At 35.7% G+C, this 23822-nt stretch overlaps 1 protein-coding gene across 2 annotated transcripts; it reads left to right on the top strand.

Moving 5' to 3' along the window:
• Window positions 1-978: 978 nt before the first annotated feature.
• On the top strand, window positions 979-20988 carry LOC145270516 (uncharacterized). Of its 2 annotated transcripts, none has more exons than XR_013865409.1 (2): window positions 979-1102; window positions 2872-3057. XR_013865409.1 is itself a non-coding variant. In XM_080126177.1 (2 exons), the coding sequence occupies exon 2, from the start codon at window positions 16149-16151 to the stop codon at window positions 17199-17201; it is 1053 nt and encodes a 350-aa protein (XP_079982303.1). In that variant the 5' UTR covers window positions 1008-1102; window positions 15979-16148; the 3' UTR covers window positions 17202-20988. The 2 variants fall into 2 exon arrangements, 1 of the variants encoding a protein (XP_079982303.1); XM_080126177.1 differs by lacking the exon at window positions 2872-3057 and adding an exon at window positions 15979-20988 and having other exon boundaries at window positions 1008-1102.
• Window positions 20989-23822: the final 2834 nt, after the last annotated feature.

Raw genomic sequence — 23822 nt, 5'->3', positions numbered from 1 at the left:
AAATTCCGAATGGCGCCCGACTCTCTCTTTAACACGGTAAGTTTGATAAAGGTGCTACAAATATAAAACTAGACAAAATACTGTTAGAAACTCGCTCAATATATATTACCGTGACATAGGTTGACATATATTCAGTGGTTTTTTAATAGTATTTTGCCTAGTTTATTATTTATAACACCTTCTCCCGAACTTACCGTGTTGAAGAGAGAGTCGGGCGCCATTTTGAATTTTCCAATATATTGGTAAACAATGTATATTTTTTGAGCTGAATAAACATGTTACACTGAATAAAAACACGAAAAATATATCCAGTTTGGTAGAAAAGTAACTTATCTTGCTTTTGATAACATTTATTTGTTATATATTTGTTTTTTGACAACTTTTTCGCATCTATGTGTACAATAATACAATCCCATTATTTCCTTAAGCTAAATTAAATCCATGGTAAGTAACCAGTCAAGATTATCGATTAACTTTAAGCTTTAATCTTTAAAACACGATGAAAAAAATCGGAAATCGATTAAAAAATATGATAAGCTTTCACAACTATGTTCACCTATCTGTTTCCGCCATTAAATTGCACCGAAAAAAAAAAAAGAAAAAAAGAAATCTATAAAAAATATGATAAACTATTGTTCACCAACATGTTAATTTTTAATGTGTTTCGTAAACTGCACAAGCACCAGATTAACTTTAGGCTTTAATGTTTCAAACACGCACAAAAAAATCAAGAATCTAAAAAAATAAAAATAAAAATACGAAAAGGCGGCTTTAAAAACTATCGGGTTCCGCCATTAAATTGCACGTGCAACGTCAACGAATTATAAAATTAATAAAAACGAAATTTGTAATCTGTTCTCACTCATGTAAATATTAAAATGTTAAATAAAATAATACTAATTTTATCCGTGATATTCACCAAATAGATCGGCTCTATTTCGAAATGATTTCTTTTTTTATTTTTCCTCTGCAATTTTGTTTTCTGCGAAATTGCTCTTCCGTTCGTCATCTTGAATTTTAATTTGAATCAATCACATTTGAAACATCGTTTCCTTTATAAAAGCAGATAAAGTTAATCGAAAGCAGATCATAAAACAAAAACGTAAGTGTTACTACATGGCGCAGTGGCGCACGTATGTGTATTTTTTATTTTCATCTTTTTTTCATCGGATTATTATCGAATGTTTACTAATCTATAAGATTTTTTTTTCAATACTGACTTAAACATTAAAAAAAAACGGTCAATACGTATTTTTTTATGTTATCAGTGGTGGCCAATTCTGTATGTGTTTTCACGTACAAAATTGATAACATTTTTCTTGATTTTTTGTTCTTTAATGTCCTTTTGTCTTTATTGAAACATGAAATCAGAAAAAAACAACAAAATAAAAAACAATGCCCTCCCACTATGTATATTTTTTATTGTCATCGTTTTTTTTTTTAAACTAAGTTTAATACTCAGTAATCTATCAGATTATATATAAAAAAAGAATTCAATATTTACCATTTTAAGATGTACTCTTTCTAATACAACACTCTAGTAAATTGAACTCCCATTTTGGAAACATCGACTTTTTTAGCCAAATTTCACGAATTAAGTTTTTTTTTTTTTTTTGCCTTCTTGCCATTCAGTTATTGTTTTCTCCTTTTTAAAAATTAAGTCGAGTGGTTTCAATATGAAGGATCGATGTATTAGAAACTGGGTACTAGTGCACTTATTGATCCGTGCTGAAATAATAAAGTTATTATTTAAAAAGCCATTCTTAACATGGAAGGGGAGTGTGTTTTGTACCTATTCTGTACTTTAACCTTACAATTGAATAAAAAAACATATAATAAAACTTTAATTAAACTTGGAAATAGGATTACAAAAATAGTGCGGATCAATAAGTGCACAAACACCCCAAAGAGTTTTCCTGTTAATTTATTTGGAACTGCATTTATGAAATTTTCTGTTCGTTTGTTTCAAGAATGCTGATAATTAAAGAAACTTATGTTGTATTTTTAAGTTCTCTCAAAAATACATTCAACAAACCTTACAAATAACTTTGACTAAATTAAAAAATAATTATGATTCTTAAATTACAATATTACGATTCTGAATTTTTTTTAGATGAGGAATGATTCTTTATATTATTTTAAATCAACGGTAACGTAAGTGCATAAGCACCAAATTTTTGTTTTAATAATTATTTTTTATTCAAAAATAAAAATTTCAATTGTTGAAATCAACGGTAACATAAGTGTATAAGCACCAAATTTTTGTTTTGTTTTGCTTTGCTTTCATTTTGTTTGTTTATTAAATCCGCCCCCCCCCAGTAAAGGTTTTTTTCACTAATTTTCCTGTTAATAAATTCCGGTAAAAAAAAAAATAATAATAATATCCATCCCAAAAAACAAACAAACAAAAAACAGATAAAATCATAAAATCATTCGCAAATTTTAAGCCAAAAAAATTAAAAAAATTTTTTTAAAAAGCGTAAAAATTCTTTCCTTGTAAAAATAATGATGAACAATGTTCAACATTGGAGCCGATGCGTATTTCACTGAACGTTGGCAAAAAAAAAAAAAATTACTAGGTGGCCACAATGTGGGTGCTTATTTTACATTAAATTTATAATGAACAGTGATCCCCAATTTTTAAAAAAAAGTAAACTTTTCATATGAACACTATTTTTCTGTGTCACATGTAATCAGAGTTTTTTTTCTGTCTGTTTCGATTTACTCAAAACCGCACACACCTCGTCTTCTCATGTATCGTTCTCTTCTTCCTCTTCTACTTCTTGCTCTTTTTCTTCTTTTTTCTTCTCAGTCGTCAGAAGCGTCGTCTTTGTCTTGACTACGTTTTTCCTTCTCCCTTCTTGCTCACAGTGACCCGTTTTTATGCTAAGCTGAACTCTCGTGTGTGCGAGAGAACACGAGATTTTGCGTGATTACTTGGCAATATTAACCGGCCGCCGCCATCTTGCCATTTTTCTTTGGACGTGCCCGCTTTGCAGAGTGCACACCTCGAGCGTTTGTCAGGTAAGCCCGTCTGTTCGCAATTTATTACACACTCCTCCCTGATCTCATTATCACAGAAAGAGCAGGGAGGCGGTGGCCTTTTTCTTCGAGTGCTTCTTCGGAGAGGGGGATTCGGGGCTTCATCATCGTTTGCGCTGTCTTCCGTGACACGAAGGTCGGCGAACCTAAAGCTGAGCATCGCAGTATCACTGTCCGGGTCTTCATCATCAGCAGGAGGGTCAGTACTTTGAAGGCTACCACTCTCAGTGTCACTGTGCGTTGAAGCCGTCATGAACCAGAATGATGGGTCGCTGGTCACGGATTCAATTTCACTATCTTCGTCAAGCGGCAGCTGCGTTTGGAATACTGATCTTAAGTCTTTAATATGACGAGGTACTCCATCAACTCCCACCGCCTGCGGGCTGATCACTTCAGTGACATGACCGGTTCCGTAGCGAGTCGTGCACTGGCCTCGGGGTTTTTTTAACCCAGACGACATCTCCCTCTTTTATGTTCTTTTGTTGTGGCTCCGGTTCAGGTAGTGAGCTACTCTCCAAACCTCTCACCCTGACACGGTATGTATGTAGCGCGTTGGCTGGCGCGGTGGAGGGTGAAACATCGTCCTTAGGGGTGATGTTGTACCAATAGACTGCTTCAGGTACCGTACACCCCTTCCGCGCTGCGATTGTCTTAACAGTTCTGTGATTGCGCTCAATAATCCCGTTTCCACTGGGAACATGGGCACACCGAAAACGCAGATGGACACTCCAGCCATCTGCAAACTGTTTAAACGGCTCACTAACAAAAGCGGGGCCATTGTCGGTGAGTATCTCAGAAGGAGGGGCACGCTCGAGGAACACACCTTCCAACTCATGGATAATGGCAGCCGTGTCCTGCCGGCGAAGGGGCCGCCACAATGAAAACCTGAATGGTCCACAGTCGATAAGCGTCAAAAAATGCCTCCCGTTGTAGTGCGTTATGTCCATCGCAATCCTATCCCAATTACGCTTCACACTGAGTATTCCCTTCTTCCACCGGACATGTGCTGGGTCGATCGATCGGCAGGTGTTGCAGCTTCCCACAACAGATTTCACAGCCCTCCGAGACACAGAGGGGTCAACCAATCTGGCTAAGTAAAGCGTTCGGTTTACACCGGGGTGCCCGCTTTGGCAATAGATATCATTAATATGCTCCGGGCTGAGTCTATGTCCCACTGCAGCGCAATTTACAGGTGCTGACTCATTCACTTCTTTTGGAAGGTCTAGCCAACGGCGTGGCACTCTGGTCAGACAGTCCGCCTGATTCAAACAGGACTGCACCAGTGTCACATCTATGACCAAGTCGTATTCCTTAGTGGTTTCGGTTAGGGTAGCAAGCTGCCTCCGGATCAACATTTCGGCCGACGCCTTCGTTGTCAGACGTGCTTTTCCATTCAAGGCATTGGTCATCCACCGATGCACACACGTGGAATCTGTGATGATGTGAAGGATTCTAGCCTGCCACTGAAGCGCTAGATTGACTCCTTTCAGTGTAGCATCGAGTTCAGCTAGGTTTATATGCTTGCCGTCATTCTCCGGCCGAAGCCAGCAGGCATCTTCTATTATCCTTCCGTCGACCGCCAGAGCAACGCCAAGGGCAAGTGAACTGGCGTCTACCCAAACTGTAAATTCACTCCCATCGACGCACCAGCTCTCCCGTACAGGGTCATCATTGGTCACTCTGGCCACAATTTCCACCAGCATGCTTCGCAGGGCAGGATCATGCACCTCATCGTCCCATCCAGTTGACATAGAAGTTGCCCGTCGCTTTATGGCCGCTACAGCCACTCGGAGCCACCCACACACAGGGAAGTGACTTACCAATTTTTCGGCAAATGGCGAACGTGCTCCGACGTGTGATGGTAGATGGGATTTTCGGGATTTCACCACTCCTTCCCCATTGAAGGCCATCTGCACTTCCGCTCACCTGCAGTCCGAGCACTTTCGCCCCGTCCTGTAGCCGCTCTGGCTCCTTGCACGACAATCCGAAGTGCTCAAAGTGTTCTTTGACCACCTGGGCAGACAGGAGGCTCTCATTGACAAAAATGTCGTCTATATACGACGATGTCGCATGTTGCACCGCTTCATCTTGACGCCGGATCGCCTGCATGATTGCTGTCATGATGTTAGGGGCTACATTCACGCCGAATCCTAGCCTGGTCAAGCAATAGCGAGTTCCTTTGATCACCACCGTCTGGAACGGCCACAGCGATTTCTCAACACGTATTTGCAAGTACGCTCTTCGCAAGTCCAGTATGGCTGCTTCTGCACCCTGCCGCCGCCACTCCGGTAGTTTATGAGCACAGACATCAGCCCCCGCAGTGTGTGGGTCAACGTATTCATTAAGTTCCCGGTAATCAAGAACAGGTCGGACTTTCTGCTTGTTCTCTTGTCTGACAGCCATCAGGGGAATTAGCCCCCGCGGGGGCCCGAGCTCATCCTCTGGGTATGGAACTAACCAGCCATTATCCAGCCACACTTGAAATTCTGCCTCGTACTGCCCCCTAAGCCACGCAGGAGGGGGATACTCTGTAAGTCGATTCCGCAATGACACTGGTGGCTGGTCGCCTGCCCATTTCCAGGACGCTGTCCAAGTGTTTGTGCCCTTATCGTATTCTGCATGGAAGTCGGGCTCATCGAGAGTGATTGCTGCACACATTTGTTTGTTTGGTCGAGAGAAGCTCACATCACCGGCGCCGTTCACAGTAATTCCGCCTAGCTGTGTGATAGCGTCCATTCCAAGGAGAAGGTCATATCCGAGCAGCTCCCCATTGACCACTAACACCGTCACAGCAACCGGAGAGCCATTGCCAATGCTGATATGAACAACGCTGACCCCACAACACACCAATGAGCCTTGGCCGACAGTAAGTACAGGGATCCTTCGTTTCTTCCATGTGGTGCAATATTCCTTTCGACGAAGGGTTTGGGTAGAGCCGGTGTCAACCAGTGCTGAACGTTCACATCCATCAACTTGAACTGTTACTGCAGGCAGCGCTTTGTTCAATGCCGTGTTGGGGAGGGTGCTAGCGCTGCGGCGTCCTCCCCTTGCCCGTTTCCCGGACAATTCCGCACTATGTGGCCTGGCTTATTACTTGTCGTGCTCCATAATTAGGGGTGCACCTTGTACCGCTTTTGCAGTCTCTTGAAAAGTGGTTGGGGCCACCACAGGTATAGCATCGTAGACCCTTCGTTGGCGAGTCCAGAGTGTCAACAGCTGCGGAGACTAGTTCTCGATCGTCTTTCAAGATGTTTCGTGCTCTCGCCAATAACTCCTCCAATCCAATCTCAGTGAGTCTTGACGATGCTCGCAGCAGTCGACTTGCCTCATCCGGAAGTCCCGACAAAAAGGCGCATGCCAATATGCGATCACTTGCACCGCCGAAGGGAGTGGCAAGCTTTTTCAAGTCGGCCATGTAGACATCCACTGTCTCCCCCGGCCCAAGTCGGTGTTCGGAAAACTGCCTCCAGGCGACAAAAGGGTCTGTACCAAATGCCCCGTATAGCGCTTGTGTAATCTGCTCCATGGTCGGATCCTCCCCTAGCTGCTGGTACACGGCATAAGCCCCTTTAGTGAGTCTCAATGGGATAACCATAGCTGGGTCTTTAATCTTGCACAACCGGCAAACGCACTCAGCCTTTTCCAGCCATTCGACCACCGAGGGACCAGTGGGGGAGCCATCGAATTCCGGAATTAATCTGATGTCAAATTTCTCCATACCAAAGCCGAGATAGCTTGTAATCAGAGTTTTTTTTCTGTCTGTTTCGCTTTACTCAAAACCGCACACACCTCGTCTTCTCATGTATCGTTCTCTTCTTCCTCTTCTACTTCTTGCTCTTTTTCTTCTTTTTTCTTCTCAGTCGTCAGAAGCGTCGTCTTTGTCTTGACTACGTTTTTCCTTCTCCCTTCTTGTTCACAGTGACCCGTTTTTATGCTAAGCTGAACTCTCGTGTGTGCGAGAGAACACGAGATTTTGCGTGATTACTTGGCAATATTAACCGGCCGCCGCCATCTTGCCATTTTTCTTTGGACGTGCCCGCTTTGCAGAGTGCACACCTCGAGCGTTTGTCAAGTAAGCCCGTCTGTTTGCAATTTATTACACATCACATATATATATCCGTTTTCAGCACCCCCGAAAACTAAAAGTCGTCATTGAAGAAAATATAATAATTTTATAAATTAAAAAAAAAAATGGTCAATGTCTAGAGTCTTTCCAACTCTAAAAATTTCTTTGCAATGACGACTTTTATAGGTTTTCCGTGGTGCTTAAAACGAATATATACTTCAAAAGTGGCGCAAATAATTAGTTTTCATGATATGATGAAATTACTTTTCCAAAAAGTGGGGGATCACTTTTCTGTATGAATTTAATGTAATGGTGATAATTTTTTTCTTTTTTTTTGCTGCTTGAAAGCCGTTTTGATAAACTGTTTCTTACTTTCCACCTTAACCTTTAACATGATGACTTCTATAAGTTTTCAGGTATGCTGAAAACGAATATCGAATTAAAATTTGTTGCAAACAACTAGTTAAACGGACATTAAGCAATATAATTCTTTTATATAAGTGAGGTAAAATTCTGTATGACATTCAGTTGTTGCTTTCTGATTTCTTTAATTAAATGTCTGTACTCTAATCGATTGGTTTCAATATGAGAATCGATGTATTAGAAACTGTACACATGTAAGTATATACCAAAGAGTTTTCCTGTTAATTTATTTGGAAATGAAGTTATCAAATTCTCTGTTCGTTTTTTAAAAAAATGCTCGTAATTAAGGAAACTTATGTTGTAGTTTTAAGTTTTCTCAAAAATACATTCAACAAACTTTACACACAATTTTGGCTAAATTAAAAAATAATCATATTTTTAAACAAATTACAATATTATGGTTCTGAATTTTTTAGATGAGGAATTGTTTGTATTATTTAGATTGTTAAGAATACTGTTCTCATCTTGAGTGTTATTTATTGTGCAAACATTGTAAAAATAACACTTAAGATGAGCACAATAGTCCAAATAATCCAAATGATACGAACAATTCACAATATGTTTTTTTCTTTACATGTATTTTTTACAAAATGTCAAAAACTTTACTTACCAGATTGTGATAGTACACTCTAACTTTAATTCCGTTTTGAAAAGTGATGACAACACAAAATAAATCTATTTTGTTGAACATTAACTGTGATAGATGAAAATGGTCGGAGTTATTATTAATGGGGCTTTCGTAAGTGGATGTAATGAATTTGTGTAAGGAAAATTATAACTTACTTGGCTAGCATGTGTGTGTGCATCAAAGTGTTAGTTGTGTAATAAAAAAGAAAGGTTGTATGTTGTAATGGTTGTGTAATGGACTATTGTCATCAGATCTTTAATGTCTACTGTAGTGGCCCGTAATTCATCATAGGTGTTGGTGTGTGATTGCATGTCAACATATAAACATAACAGGATGACACCATACCTGTTTCTGCTGCTTCTGGTTGGTTCGTCAATTGTCCTTGGGGAGCTCGCATCTGTTTAAAGGAACGCTTCAAGACAGGACCAAAGATGCTGTAGGATTTTATATCTTTGAATTGGGGATTTCTTCTGTGCTTCCATTTTGAGACTTTTCATTCACAGGAGTGACCAATTTAATCCCATCTGTCTTTCTCGGCATCTCTAATCATACTCCAGCTATGCTTGCACAAAATGGAACATATAATATGCCATGTTTGGTCACTGTTCGCATCATCTTCCAGTGCAAACCCACTGTGTCACAAATAATGGAAAATGTTGGGAGTGTATCCAATTTACCCAAGAAATTGTTAGTTTAATAATAATTTGCTAATTTATATTTACCTGCTGAAAGGATTGTAGTATAGAAAGGCAAAGTCTCATTCTAACATTAAAAAACATTTTATTAATTTTATTTGTTAGTAAAAGTATAGAAAAGGAGAAAACGATTGAATTTGTGTGTGTGTGTGTGAAAACGATTGAATTTGTGTGTGTGTGTGTGTGTGTGTGTGTGTGTGTATGCTTGAAAGAGTTGGTTGTGTGTGAAAACGATTGAATTTGTGTAGGGAAACATCTCTTACTTGTGTGTGTATGCTTGAAAGAGTTGGTTGTGTAACAAAAAAATAAAGGAAAGAAAAGATAAAATGACAAAACTGTTGGTTTTATTGTTGACTAGCAAGGGGTACCCGGCGTTGCCCGGGTGTTTGTAGGGGTGTGTGGTGTTAAATAAAAAAGAAACTGGGGGGGGGGGTAGGATCGAAGCCGAACCCCTGAGGCAAAGTTTGAAAATAAAATCGGCCAGCCAGAAGTGAAAGATGTTTGAAAGTCGTCGAGCATTACGACGAGGATGATGACGATGTAAGCATTGTTATAAGAAGAAAAGAAAACAACGTTTTAATTAAGCGGGGGGGGGGGGTAAAAACACAAATTAAAACAGAAAAATGAACGAACGTTACATGAAAAATGGCTTAAATAATACAGTGTTCAATATTTAAATGTAAAAAATCGGAAAAAAGGCATTTTACACCACGATTCGAACCCAAAACGTTTAGATAATGAACCAACCCTTAACTACCTATGCTAAAGCGGCATATATAAAGTTTGTTCGGTTTATCAACTATTTGAAGTAAATCAGGTCATGACGTCATCTGACACATGCGTTGTTAACCCTCTCCCTGTCGAATCTGTCTAGATATCTCTCTCTCTCTCACACACACACACTTCGTCTGCCTTACTCTAAAGACTGAAAAATGGCGTCTGGCTGTTTTTATTTTTTAAAACTTTGTTCGTTAATATTTTTTGTAAGCGTTTTTTTTTTTTACTTCACATGTTTGGCTTATTATTTTTCGTTTAAGTATCGAGTCTAACTATTTTGAATGTGGTAATAACTTTGGTAACGTTGCCATAGCGTAGAAGTTCATAGTTTAGCTTTAATTACATTTTTTTACCGATAACAACATTTTTAAATTGTAAATTAAGACCGCCATTAGAGGTTGCTGACGTCAAGATCACGTGACATGACTCAGCGGGTTTTAAATACAAGTTGACCCGAAATAAACGGCCGCATGTATACTTTATGTAGAAGACTTGGCGGCCGTATTTTTTTGGGGCAGTTATAAATCGATTTAAAAATATGTAATGTTTAACATTAAAATATCACTTTTTTGTCCCCCCTGCAGAAAATCGATCAGTTGACACACTTCTGATGGTCACTTTGGGCCAATTTTCCGATATTTGTCGTACAGAAGGTGGGGCTTTCATATGAGACAAAGTTTGTGAATTTTTGTTGTCTGTCAAAAGTTTTTAGCAGACACACAAACATACATACACACAAACAAACATACACACATTTTTGCTTTTATATATATAGACTAGCGAGGGGTACCCGCCACTGCCTGGGTGTTTTTAGGTGTGTTTGGTGTTAAATAAAAAAGAAACAGGGGGTAGGATCGAAGCCGAAGCCCTGAGGCGAAGTTTGAAAATAAAATCGGCCAGCCAGAATGAAGCATTGTTATAAGCGAATAAGTGAAAGATGTTTGAAAGTCGTTGAGCGACGACGATGTAAGCATTGTTATAAGTGAAGTAAGAAAATAAAACAACGTTTTAATTAAGCAGTGGGGTAATCAAAACATCGAAGAAAACACAAAAAAACTAACGTAAGGCAAACGAATGATGATAACAGAAAAACGAACACATGAAAAATGACTTAAATAAGCCTGTTCCGATATTAAAATTTAAAAAATCGGTGGGTACCCGGGTGTTTTTTGGTGTTGCTAAGAATAAGCGAAGTAAAAAAAAAAAAGAAGGAAAATGAACGTTATGTGAAAAATGGCTTAAATGATACAGGGTTCAATATTTAAATTTTAAAAATCGAAAAAAAAAAACATCTCACACCACGATTCGAACCCAAAACATTTAGATAATGAACCAAGGCCTTAACTACCTGGGCTAAACCGACGCATCTGAAATTTGTTCGGTTTTGCAACTATTTAAAGTTGTTGAGATCCCCCCTGTCGAAAATTGTCGATTTCGGGATGAAAAAGTTAACGTTTTTCTTTCTATCTATCTCTCTCTCTTTGTTTGCGTCTCTCTCTCTCTCTCTCTCTCTCTCTCTATCTCTCTCTCTCTCTCTCTCTACTGTTACTAAAAAAGAAAATGGTGTCTGGCTGTTTTTTTTTGTAAAAACTTCGATCGTTAATATTTTTTGTAAGCATATTTTTTTTACTTCATATTTTTGGCTTGTTATTTTTCGTTTAACTATCGTATCTAACTATTTTGAACGTGCTAATAAGTTTGGTAACGTTGTCATAACGTAGAAGTTCATAGTTAAGCTTGTGTGCGGGTTAATTTTTTATTTATGGATAACATTTTTATACCAAGTTTGTGAATTTTTGTTCTGTCGGTCAAAGGTTTTAGCAGACACACAAACATACATACATACATACATACATACATTTTCGCTTTTATATATATAGATGGTCAATTGTGCAATGCAAACTGTCGCCATTTCTATGCGAATGAAACAGGGAAATTAGTTAGTAGAAGCCCCATCCAGTGTGTTGTCAGTACCAAGAGCTGGAAATGAAGAGAGGATTGCCAATGTTTAATCGTTTTATGAATGTTGTCAGTTGCCTGAGAAATGGCCTTTTATATGGTAAGCTAGAAGAGAAGTTAACTGCTAGCAGCAATCAGCACAGATTATAAACAAAAAACTCAAAATTTCAAACCGTGAGGTGTCGGTGCTGCTGCTATAGAAATAATAGTTTCCACCTAGTCTTTAGGTACTGTTTTTGGGTCATGGCTCAGTAATAGAGCAACTGACACAGTCACTGAGATCTTGGTTTCGAATTTCACTGATGATTTATAGAGATGAGAGTATGTAATGTGGCTCTTACACTCGAAAAGTGTCATTACATTTCAAAAATTCAGACTTTCAAATCATCTTTCTTAATGTGCTAAGATGGCTGCTGCTAATATTTTCACTAGTGAGCTATCCTACAGCAGCTGCTGATTTTCTCACACATCTACCATGCACGTTATATTACAAGAACGGGTTTGTGTATAGTTGAATAATATATGTGGCATTGAAACAAAATTTGAGTATTATATATCTCGTTTCTTTCATATCTCTGCACAAAATTTGAAAATAGATCTTGCTTCATCATAACAATAGCATGAAAATAGATCTTGCTTCATGATAACAATAGTATGAAAATAGATATTTCTTCATCATAACAATAGTATGAAAATAGATCTTGTTTCATCATAACAATAGTATGAAAATAGATCTTGTTTCATCATAACAATAGTATGAAAATAGATCTTGCTTCATCATAACAATAGTATGAAAATAGATCTTGCTTCATCATAACAATAGTATGAAAATAGATATTGCTTCATCATAACAATAGTATGAAAATAGATCTTGCTTCATCATAACAATAGTATGAAAATAGATATTGCTTCATCATAACAATAGTATGAAAATAGATATTGCTTCATCATAACAATAGTATGAAAATAGATATTGCTTCATCATAACAATAGTATGCTACTGACGAAAGAACAAGATGATTAAATAACTCAAAATCATTTTTTAAGAAACACGAAAGAGAGAGAAAAAAAATTAGCTTAAAATATTTGGAGCATATATATGTTTTTTTGTTATCTTATGTGTGTCACATGCGTATTTATATATGTATATATATTTTTATATGCATATTTATATATGTGTATATATATAAATGCGTATTTATATATGTATACATATATTATATATATATATATTTGAGCAGCAAAACGAGGATAAAAACTCAAATATTTTATTGTTTTGTTTTTTAATTTTGCTAAACTTCACGGAACCCTTATTTATTGTGTGTTTACAGTTCGTTCAGGCTCCCTTATTCTTTGTTAGAATAATGGATCAAAAAACGGCACCAAATGAAACGGATGTTGTGCAGTCAGTTTTTGTTAAACTTGCACATTTGTGCGATGTTGATTGCCAACTGAGTGTAGGCCTCTCTCGTCTTTTTCCTTTTTCTCTAGGCTGTATATGTGACCTGCCTTTAGCAGATGCGCTCACTTTCGAGAGTTATGCCCATGAAATAGTTGACTTTTAACAATGACAATATCGATTCTGATAGCCTTACTCCATCCTTCAGTGCGTTTGCTACCGGCTGTCCTGCCTGTGTTTGCATATGTGCACATTCAACACGCAACACCAATTAAACTCTTGTCTCTTATTTTCCAAGTCATGTAATGCCACGTCGGGTTACCATCATTAAAATAATCTAGTAACACTTTATATATCTTTAAATATGGAGCTAGTATCAAAACTTCAATTCTTACAATCTATATAATGTAAACAAACTAAATATCTGTTTCCTAAAACACCGAGCAAAATCAATATGTACTAATAACAATATAATACTAATAACAATACATATTAAAATGAGCTGAAGAGAAAAAACTCCACCAGCAAAACACAAGATGTTTCCAGATAGAAACAATAGATTTAAATAAAGTAAATTTTTCAACAAAAATTGAAGAGAAGTGGCATGCCTTTTCACTAGATTATTGCCACAGACTAATTCAAGGAAAACCCAAATAATTGCAGATTGTCAAATTGCAAGAGGGCTTTGCTACTAAATATTAACTAGTTCATTGTGTTCCTGTTGTATTTGTGTTGCATTAATATTCTACAATTACATTTAAACAACAATTTTTAATTGCACAAGGTTTCTTTTTACCTTCTTCATTAGTAGTTATTTTTGTAATGGACGTGAACACTAGAATATTTCAATTAAAGTCAAATATGAAAAGGTAAAATTATAGAGGAATAAAAGGTGAATCAAATGATGCGTAGGTTATTTATACAGTTACATTTAATTTAAAGTAAATTTGTAGTTTTTGAAAAATTACAAGTTCGGGCTTTTTTGGTGAAAGTGTATATATATATATATATATATATATATATATATATATATATATATATATATATGCCATCCATATACAGTAATGTTTCACAGCTCATCAGTGCGGATAGACGGGCAACTACCTCAAGCCAGGATCGAAACCCGACTGCCTGTACGACAGTCAAGGTTTCTAACCATTACGCTAATCGGTGGCTTCTGTGCGAGTCATGAATTAATAATCATCCGAAATATGTAAGATTTATTTGTTTAAAGAAACAGCATCACTTTATATGTTAATGGTAATTCATGTATCACTTCTCAATATGCTCAACTCAATTCATAACTGGAAATGTTTTTTCAATTATTAAATCGTTTCTCTCTGATAGGCTCATAAGAGTAGTGGATGACGGGCAGAAATCAGATGTCCAAAGTATTAATGCTGGAGTTCCTCAGGGGTCCATCCTGGGCCCAATTCTCTTCCTGATCTACATTAATGATCTCCTAAAACACATACTTAAATCATTTGTTGACATATATGCTGATAACACGGCCAACTATGGCAACACATCAAAGGCCGTAAATGACAAAGTTTTCCCTGATTTTCTCCTCTCTGATCTTGAGCACGTGGTACAATGGTGGAAGAGGTGGCTGGTTACTTTTAATGCATCTAAAACCAAGCTCCTATCTTTACATCATCAACGCTCTGATCCCCATCTGGCATCATTTGAAATGGATGGCTCTCATCTTGGGCAGGCTCCATGTTTTGACAAGCTTCTGGATTTTACCTTTACCCTGACCTGAAGTGCAACACTTACATCAAGTCTGCTGTCAATGGCGATGGGAAAATAGTGAGGTCCTACTACCGCTACCAGAAGATATCTCACTACTGATGCAATCCTCTATCTATATAAAGTCAAGTACGTCCAAGGATGGAGTACTGTCACCACAGCATTTCCTGCCTTGACAGAGTACAAAATAGACTTCGTATTTTAGTGGGGGATGCCCTTTTCTCTTCTCTGCAAACTCTCTCCAGCAGAAGACATTGCGAGCCTGTCTTTGTTTTATCGTTATTTCCATGGCGAGTGCTCGTCTGAGCTTTAATCTCTGCCCCCTCTCGCCAATCTTTCATGAAAACACCCGTCTGACTGAAACCACTGTCAATAATTTCCCCCACTCTTTATCTGTGCCTAAATCAAAACGTAGATTCCATGACCAAAGTTTCTTTCTTAAAAGTGCACGCCTGTGGAACTCTTTTCCGTTTGTCTGCTTCCCACCTGACTACAACTTGGATATCTTCAGGTCTATCATAAGCAAAATACTGATGAACCGCCCCCTTAAGTAAAAAAGTTTATCAAATCTCCAACACTAATGATTACTATGATTCTATCCCCTTGATTACTGTACACGCAATAACCCTTATCTCCGAGTGGCTTCCAGGCCTTGATAAATGGTGACTACCATGTAAATAAAATATATATATATAGTTTTTGGAAAAATTTACAAGTGCGGACATTCTTTGTGTCACTATATATATATATATGTGTGTGTGTGTTTGTGTGTCTGTAATAAAAAATAGTGATATTATTAGAAACAAAATAGTTCCTAAAATTTATACTAGAACTTTCTGCAAGAACCCATGGTGCTATGGTTAGAGTACTTGGTAAAAATCAGTTGTAATTTAAATACTCGTAAACGTTGGAGTGTAAATCCTCAGTAAGATTAAAAACAAAAATTTCAAGTGACATAGGATTTTAATGCAGGCTTCGCTAATGTTACGAGATGAGAACAGTATTTTGAAGAATGAAATAATATGACTAATCTAAACTGAAAAGTATTAAAAATTTTTAGTTTAATAATTGACAATAGAAACAAGTTAATTTTGTTAATAAATATTGCATAAAACTATACTCATTTTATTTTGAATTTAATTAATAATAAATATTGTGAATATTTTTAATAAAAACTTACATAATAAATTAAATTTTATAACATTAATTATATTTTTTGAAATTTATTGTGTATTTTCAGAATTTTAACAATGAAAAGAAATTCATTAATGGATGAGAAGGACTTTTCTTCATTGGTGATTGAAAAAGTTTGAAAATAATTCAAAATACATTCATAAAATCCTCGAAAGTTGAAATTTATTAGCGTGTATATAATAATACAATAACATTAATATATCCTTGTTGAATAAGATGCAATCAAACATGAGAGAGAAACCACATTCTTGTGAAGTATGTGGTTCTTCTTTTGCATATACGTCAAGCTTGTTGCGTCACATGAAAACACACACGGGAGAGAAACCATGTTCATGTGAAGTATGTGGTTCCTCTTTTGCACAGAAGTCAGCTTTGTTCAGTCATATGAAAACACATACGGGAGAGAAACCATATTCTTGTGAAGTATGTTGCTCTTCTTTTGCATGGAAGTCAGCTTTGTTCAGTCATATGAAAACACATACGGGAGAGAAACCATATTCATGTGAAGTGTGTGGTTCTTCTTTTGCATATACGTCAAACTTGTTGTGTCACATGAAAACACATACGGGAGATAAACCACATTCTTGTGAAGTGTGTGGTTCTTCTTTTGCAGGTAAGTCAAACTTGTTGCGTCATATGAAAACACATACGGGTGAGAAACCACATTCTTGTGAAGTATGTGGTTATTCTTTTGCAGATAAGTCACACTTGTTGCGTCACATGAAAACACATACGAAAGAGAAACCACATTCTTGTGAAGTTTGTGGTTCTTCTTATGCAGAAAAGTCATATTTGTTGCGTCATATGAAAACACATACGGGTGAGAAACCACATTCTTGTGAAGTATGTGGTTATTCTTTTGCAGATAAGTCAAACTTGTTGCGTCACATGAAAACACACACGGGAGAGAAACCACATTCTTGTGAAATATGTGGTTCTTCTTTTGCACAGAAGTCAGCTTTGTTGCGTCATATGCCAACACATACGGGAGAGAAACGATATTCTTGTGAAGTATGTGGTTCTTTCTTTGCATTGAAGTCAGGCTTGTTGAATCATATTAAAACCCATACGGGAGAGAAACCACATTCTTGTGAAGTATGTGGTTCTTGTTTTACATGGAAGTCAAATTTGTTGCATCATATGAAATCACACACGGGAAAGAAACCACATTCTTGTGAAGTATGTGGTTCCTCTTTTGCACAGAAGTTTACTTTGTTTAATCATATGAAAACACATACGGGAGAGAAACGAAATTCTTGTGAAGTATGAGTTCTTTTTGTTTCCACAGCAGCATTTTTCATATATAATTTATTTCTTGGCATTCTTACCTGAACTGATTGTTTCATTAAAGCCAATCAGAAGTTTTTGAGTAAAAAGTGTAATTTTTGTGCAATTTTGGGGCATTTTTGACCCCTTTCAGCTCCTCGTAATGCTGCATCCCAGTGAAAATGGACAACCGATGCAGTTTCTTTCCTTAAGACATGTATATTTTAATTCAGCACCATGGAAAACTACTATATAGCTGTACATATCAAGTTCTTGAGTAATATGAAGAAAGAGCTCCAAAAAGGAATTTTTAGCCCTAAAAATCCCAGAGGAATGCAAACCAGAATTTTGCCAGGGTCATTCATAATTAATTCATATTAAGAACAATATCTTCCACATTTTGGCCAAGTTTCAGGAAAATCTAACGGATGGATCAAACGCTATTGGGCAAAAAGTGTCATTTGGGGCATTTTTGACTTCTTTTGAGTCCCTGGGGACGCCGCATCCCAGTGTAAAGGGATAACCGTGCACATTTAGGCCTTAACACATGCAAATTTGATTTGACCGCTGTGAAATGTTTTTTTTACTCCGGGTGAAGGAGATGAAACCAATGATTTCGATGATCTTTTTTATAACCACAAGTCATGATGAGCAACCAATGAAAAGCTTCTAAAGTTACTATAAAAATTTGTCCAATTTTGGATTCAATCGTCGCTATCTCTGTTCAACATAATTTCTCAACACTTAACAGGTTTTGTGCTCAGTTATCGTCTTTGATTGTTCGGAATCTAAATTCGAATTGTGGCAGGTAAATTTTCTGGGGTATGTAAGGATTCGGAAACTACATAAACAACACAGAATCCTAACGACCCCGAATTTCTTGAAAAGAACGCAACTGTTTTTGTATAACTGATTCAATGCGTAGACGATAGAAGTCTGTCTCTGATTAGAAGAGATGCCTTGGATGATTGACGGAAAGCATTGAACATATTAAGAGGACATTATTTATCAAAAAAGAAACGAAAATTATATCACTATATACAGAACTAACGTTTCTGAAATGTAACGAGGATGGAACTATTACCGATTACGTTATAAGGGCAGAAACAACCGCCAATGCCTTAAAACTCTCAGGTGAAATAATAAGCGAAAGCTTGTTTATATCAATGACCCTCAGCCGATTTTAAAGCATTTACAACTGTTATAACGCAAAAAGAGACCCATAAATTTCAGTGAATTTAAAGTGGCTTTGCGCAGTTGCAAAGAGACTAATCGAATGCTTGTGGACAATAATATCTCCAGCAATATTATGAAGTTCAAAAATGCTTCTCGAAAACATACACTACCAAATTACGCAACTCACTATAACGTTTTCCCCAAAAGTAATTATCCCAAGAAAAACAATAAAATTATCTGCTATAATGGTGGACGACCACATCACAAAAGTTTCCAATGTTGATACAAACGCTCTAAAATGGACTCCGTAAAAAACATTGAGAATTTTGAGGAAGAACATACATTTCTATTCACATGTAACTTTGACAATACCACAAACGGTAAAAATCTACTTGTAGACTTGTGGTGCTACAGCACATGTTATCACCAAGGAATCTGGTTTTATTAATTTTGATTCAACCTTTAATCCACAAAGTCATTTTTTCGAACTTGCCGACTGTAGTCAAATAAATGATATAGTCTTGAAAAGAGGTGATGCTAAAATATCCTCAAAAATAATAAATAAATGCGAAATCTGTAACTGTATTCTAAAAAATGCTCTGTTCATACCTACATTTAAGCAATATCATATCTACATATTTTCCATTCAGGCTACCATTAAACAAGGGGCAAATATAAAGTTTGGACAAAACAACTCAAAATGGATATACCCTAATGGAACTGTATTTGACATTAAAGAAAATGGCCAACTATATTATTAAAAACGTATGGTTCCCTCAAAAACTGCCTGTCACGACTTGGAAACCTGGCATAAAATTCTAGGATACTGCAATACAGCTGATATTAAAAAATTACCAAATGTAGTCGAAGGTATGAAAATAATACCTTCAGACGATCTCCTAATGATGTGTGTGCACAGTGGAAAATGACAAAAGATATAAGCCAAACGGCAGATAAAAAAGCTATGAAAATTCTCTCACTTGTGCATTGTGACTTGGCAGGTCCAATCAGCCCGATGGGGTGAAATAATCTAAGGTATGTTTGGAACTTTATTGATGATGGCGAACCCTTTTTGAGATGACAAGATGACTAGCAGCATATATTAGAAATAGACTGTTCAACAGAAGATTAGACAATACACCGTATGAAGCGTTTTGCAGTGTAAAACCCAAAATGAGCTGAATGCATATATTTGGTTCAGATTTTTTGCATTTATAGAAAATACCATTAAACTAAATATTAAAAGCGAAAAAGATATTTCGTAGGTTACGATAAAAGCAGTCCAGCATATTTAATCTACTTTCCAACCCAAAATGCCATAAAAAGGGTGAGATGTGTAAAATTCAGTGATTCATTGAATTTAAAAAATGGCGATCCAGTGGATGAAAAACGAAGAAATATTACCTAGCATCTTAATCAATCACAATGAAAATATTAATGACGACAATTACAGAAGAACTACTGACGAAAATATTAACCAGACACGTTGATACCTGATAAGTGAGCGAAAAAGGCCAGACTTCTAAAAATTTAAAAGATACAAGACTACACAGTGGATTACTGTTACTCATTGAAAAGCGCACCAGAAATTTATAATAACACATATGAAATAGTGGCAAAACCAACAGATAATAATACAATTTCTTCATGCTGGGTTTTTTCAAATGAATTGTTGATTTTGTTTTGGGTTACTCGTCTCAATCTGTGACAACACTTTAAAAGATGTGAAGAAAAAATTAACTAAAAAATTAAAAATGGCCTTCTAAAATTTATTTGAAAACCAGATCTAAGTAGAAAACCTATAGTAATCCATTATGACAACCAGAGCAGTATCTTATTAGCAAATAATTCTATGATTCATCAAAGGTCGAAGCATATTTATATAAGATATCATTTCATACGGAATGAAATAAGTAAAAAAAATTATTACTCTTAGTTATGTGACATCTGAGAATAATATAGCCGACATTTTCACTAAGCCTATAAAAAGAATAAAATTAAACATTTTATAACTGGACTTTTTGGAATCTAATTATGAATAAATCTCTTTTCAGAAACCCAAAAAGAGAAGCATGAACAGTCGAGATCACCGCTCCCCCCTACAAAAAATAAATAAATTGTAAATTCCCCAGACACGGGGTTAAACTGCGACCATTTCTATCTCACTAACCAAATTAACCAACTAATATCTAACATAATGTTTGCAGTTTTTGTGAAAAAAAATTTTTTAATGTATATTTGTGAATTTTTTTTATTGAATGTTTATATATATTTGAATAGGATTCTCTTTGTATGTTTATATATATATTTAAAAAGTGTGTATTTTTATATTTATAAAAAAAGTTAATGTGATTTACAAAAACATGGCTGCTTTTTACACACATTATACCAATATATTAATAATTCTTTTTGCACACATTATACCAATATATTAATAATTCTGTTTGCACACATTATACCAATATATTAATAATTCTTTTTGCACACATTATACCAATATATTAATAATTCTTTTTTACAGACATTATACCAATATATTAATAATTCATTTTACACACATTATACCAATATATTAATAATTCTTTTTGACCACTGAGAATAAAGACAAAGTCCCCCAAAACAAAAAAAAATATTTTATTGGTTTGTTTTTATTTGTTCTGTTTTGTTTATTTTTCTTTTTATTTATTTTTTCTTTCCTTTTCTCAAGTCAAACAAAAATTGAATCCGAAAGGATTTTTTTATTATATCCATAAAGGGTGTGTGTGAAATGTTTTTGACTCCGGATGGGGGAGATGAAACCAATTATTTTGACGATCGTTTTTATAACCACAAGTCATGGTGAGTAACCAATGAAAAGCTTCTAAAGTTACTATAAAAATTGTTGAATTTTGGATTCAATCAGTTCGCCGACATCTTTGTTACTGGTAATTACACTCAGAATCGTACTACACTGTTTCTTTGCCGCCATCTTTGTTCAACATAATGTCTCAACACTTAACAACCACCGTGAAAAAAAACAAACAAATATAGTCAGACATTAAGTTTTTGGTAAAAAATAAGAAAAAAGAGCCACAAAAAGAGGCGTTTTTAGCACTGAAAGTCCCCGGGGACACAAACCAAATTTTTGCCAGGGTCACCTATACTGGATTTATATTAAGAACAATGGGCTCCACATTTTGGCCAAGGTTCAAAAAATCTAATGCATGGATCAAAGGTTATGGGGCAAATGTGTCATTTTGGCATTTTTGAGCCCCTAGTCTAATGGATGCACAGACGTATGGATGCCACTGATAGGGCACTCTCCAATAAACCGATTACATCTTAAACATTACTTTATTTCATGTATATTTTTAACAGTGGGTTTGGGATATGTCAGTCTAGGAAATGGCTTAAACAGTTTATGATTAAAACATTACTTTATTTCATAAATATTTTTAACAGTGATGTGGCGGACATGAAGTCAGTCTCGGGATTGTATGAAAAAAGTGCAAATATGTACTAGCAGAATACCCAGTGTCGTACAAGATTGAATGAGATAGGTGGAAAACATATAGTATCAGAATACCCAGCATAGCCTGGGATCAAATGAGATAGGTGGAAGATATATATTAGAAGAATACACAGCGTCACCTGGGATTGGATAAGATAGGTGGAATATATATACTATGAGAATACCTGGAATTTATTGGTGTGTTTGTAATTAAATAATCAGCCCAGGCAATACATCAGTCATTATTTTAGTAAGGAGAGGGAATGATAATGTGGGTTAGGATAAAATTATGAAAAATTATTGTCGAAATTAATAACATATCCAAAAATTATGAAAAACGATGAAATGTAATGTCTAAATCGTAAACTTTTTCAGCCATTTCCGGGACTGACTTCATATCCTAACCCCACTGTAAAAATATACATTAAATAAAGTAATGTCTAAAACGTAAATGGTTGTAGCCATTTCCGGGACTGATTTCCTATCCCCCACTCACCTGTTAGAATATAGATGAAATAAAATAATGTTTAATGCGTAAATGGTTTCAGCCATTTCCACGACTGATTTCATATCCCCCACCCGACTGTAAAAATATACAGGAAATAAAGTAATGTTTAAATCATAAACTTTTTCAACAGGTTTTCGAAATTAATACTTAAAAAATATTAACACGGTTAAGTATTAGGCAACCATTACTTCAACATGAATTTATGAGTGTAGTAACAGTCTCAGCATTCCAGTGACTTTACCCCCCCCCCTTTTTTTCTGGTCTCGGTTAATGGAGGAGAAATCCTTAATTTCTGATACAATTTTATTTTTGTTACTGACCAGAGTGCCCCTTTTGAGGAGCTAGTTTCTCCCAAAATTTGACACCGACTTCATGTCTAATTCTGCCCTCGTGGGGAGACACGTAAACAAACCAACAAAGAATAATCAGCAGCGACATTTTCCAGTGCATCTTATAATAATAAGAAGAGACATTTCCTGGGCATTTTATAATAAATTAGAGGAGAGATGTCCAGGGAATTTTGAAATTAAATCAGAAATTACTTTTCTCAGTTACCTTTGTAATATTAAAACTTTGTTACATTAAATATAGTACCTATTTACAATGCCTCCCAACGGGACCGATTTAGACACAGGGTCTTTTTTTAACGTGGAGAAAAGGGGGAAAAATATCTCTGTCGTGAAGGATTTCTCCTCCAGTGAGAGAGAACAAGAAATGCAGTCTCTGAAAAACAGGCTAAAGGGCCATTGAGAACAAATCATTTTTATTAGCTTTGCCTTAAAAGCGAAAACAATCTTTTTTAATGATAGCAAAGCCTATTTTTCTCTCATTCTGATGCAAGCTCGTGCACATTTGCTAATTTGCATACATGCTTTAAGGTCTGCTGCAGCTAATATCTTCATAAGTCAGCTATCCTACAGCTGCTGCTGATTTTCTCAAACGTGTTTTGTAACACTGCTTCAGAAAAAAGTTTTACCTATTGTTGCAATATTTTATAAAATGAAAACAAAGATGAAAATATATACATATTCATACATATATAAAATATATATATATGCCTACATATATAAAATATATACATATGCATACATATAAAAAATATATACATATGCATGCATATAAAAATATATACAGATGCATACATATATAAAATATATACATATGCATACATATAAAAATTATGTAAACTTAATAAAATCTTATAGAGAACCAAATATTTTATTTTACTTACTCCATTCTTGTTTTAATTTGCAAGAAAAGATAATAATATTCATCTTGACCTCTGTAGTATTACTGAAGAATATATATTAAATAAAACTTAATAGAAAAGATAATAATATTAATCTTAACCTCTGTAGTATTATTGAAGAATATATATTAAATAAGACTTAATAGAAAAGATAATAATATTAATCTTAACCTCTGTAGTATTACTGAAGAATATATATTA

Source organism: Euprymna scolopes, chromosome 46, assembly GCF_053919585.1.
Source record: "Euprymna scolopes isolate OS-2025 chromosome 46, ASM5391958v1, whole genome shotgun sequence".
Lineage (NCBI taxonomy): Eukaryota > Metazoa > Mollusca > Cephalopoda > Sepiida > Sepiolidae > Euprymna > Euprymna scolopes.
This window is presented reverse-complemented; position numbering and strand designations above follow the sequence as displayed.

What these genes read in the sequence shown, in the direction of transcription:
- LOC145270516 (XM_080126177.1), top strand. Translation starts at nt 16,149, where the DNA reads ATGCAATCAAACATGAGAGAGAAACCACATTCTTGTGAAGTATGTGGT.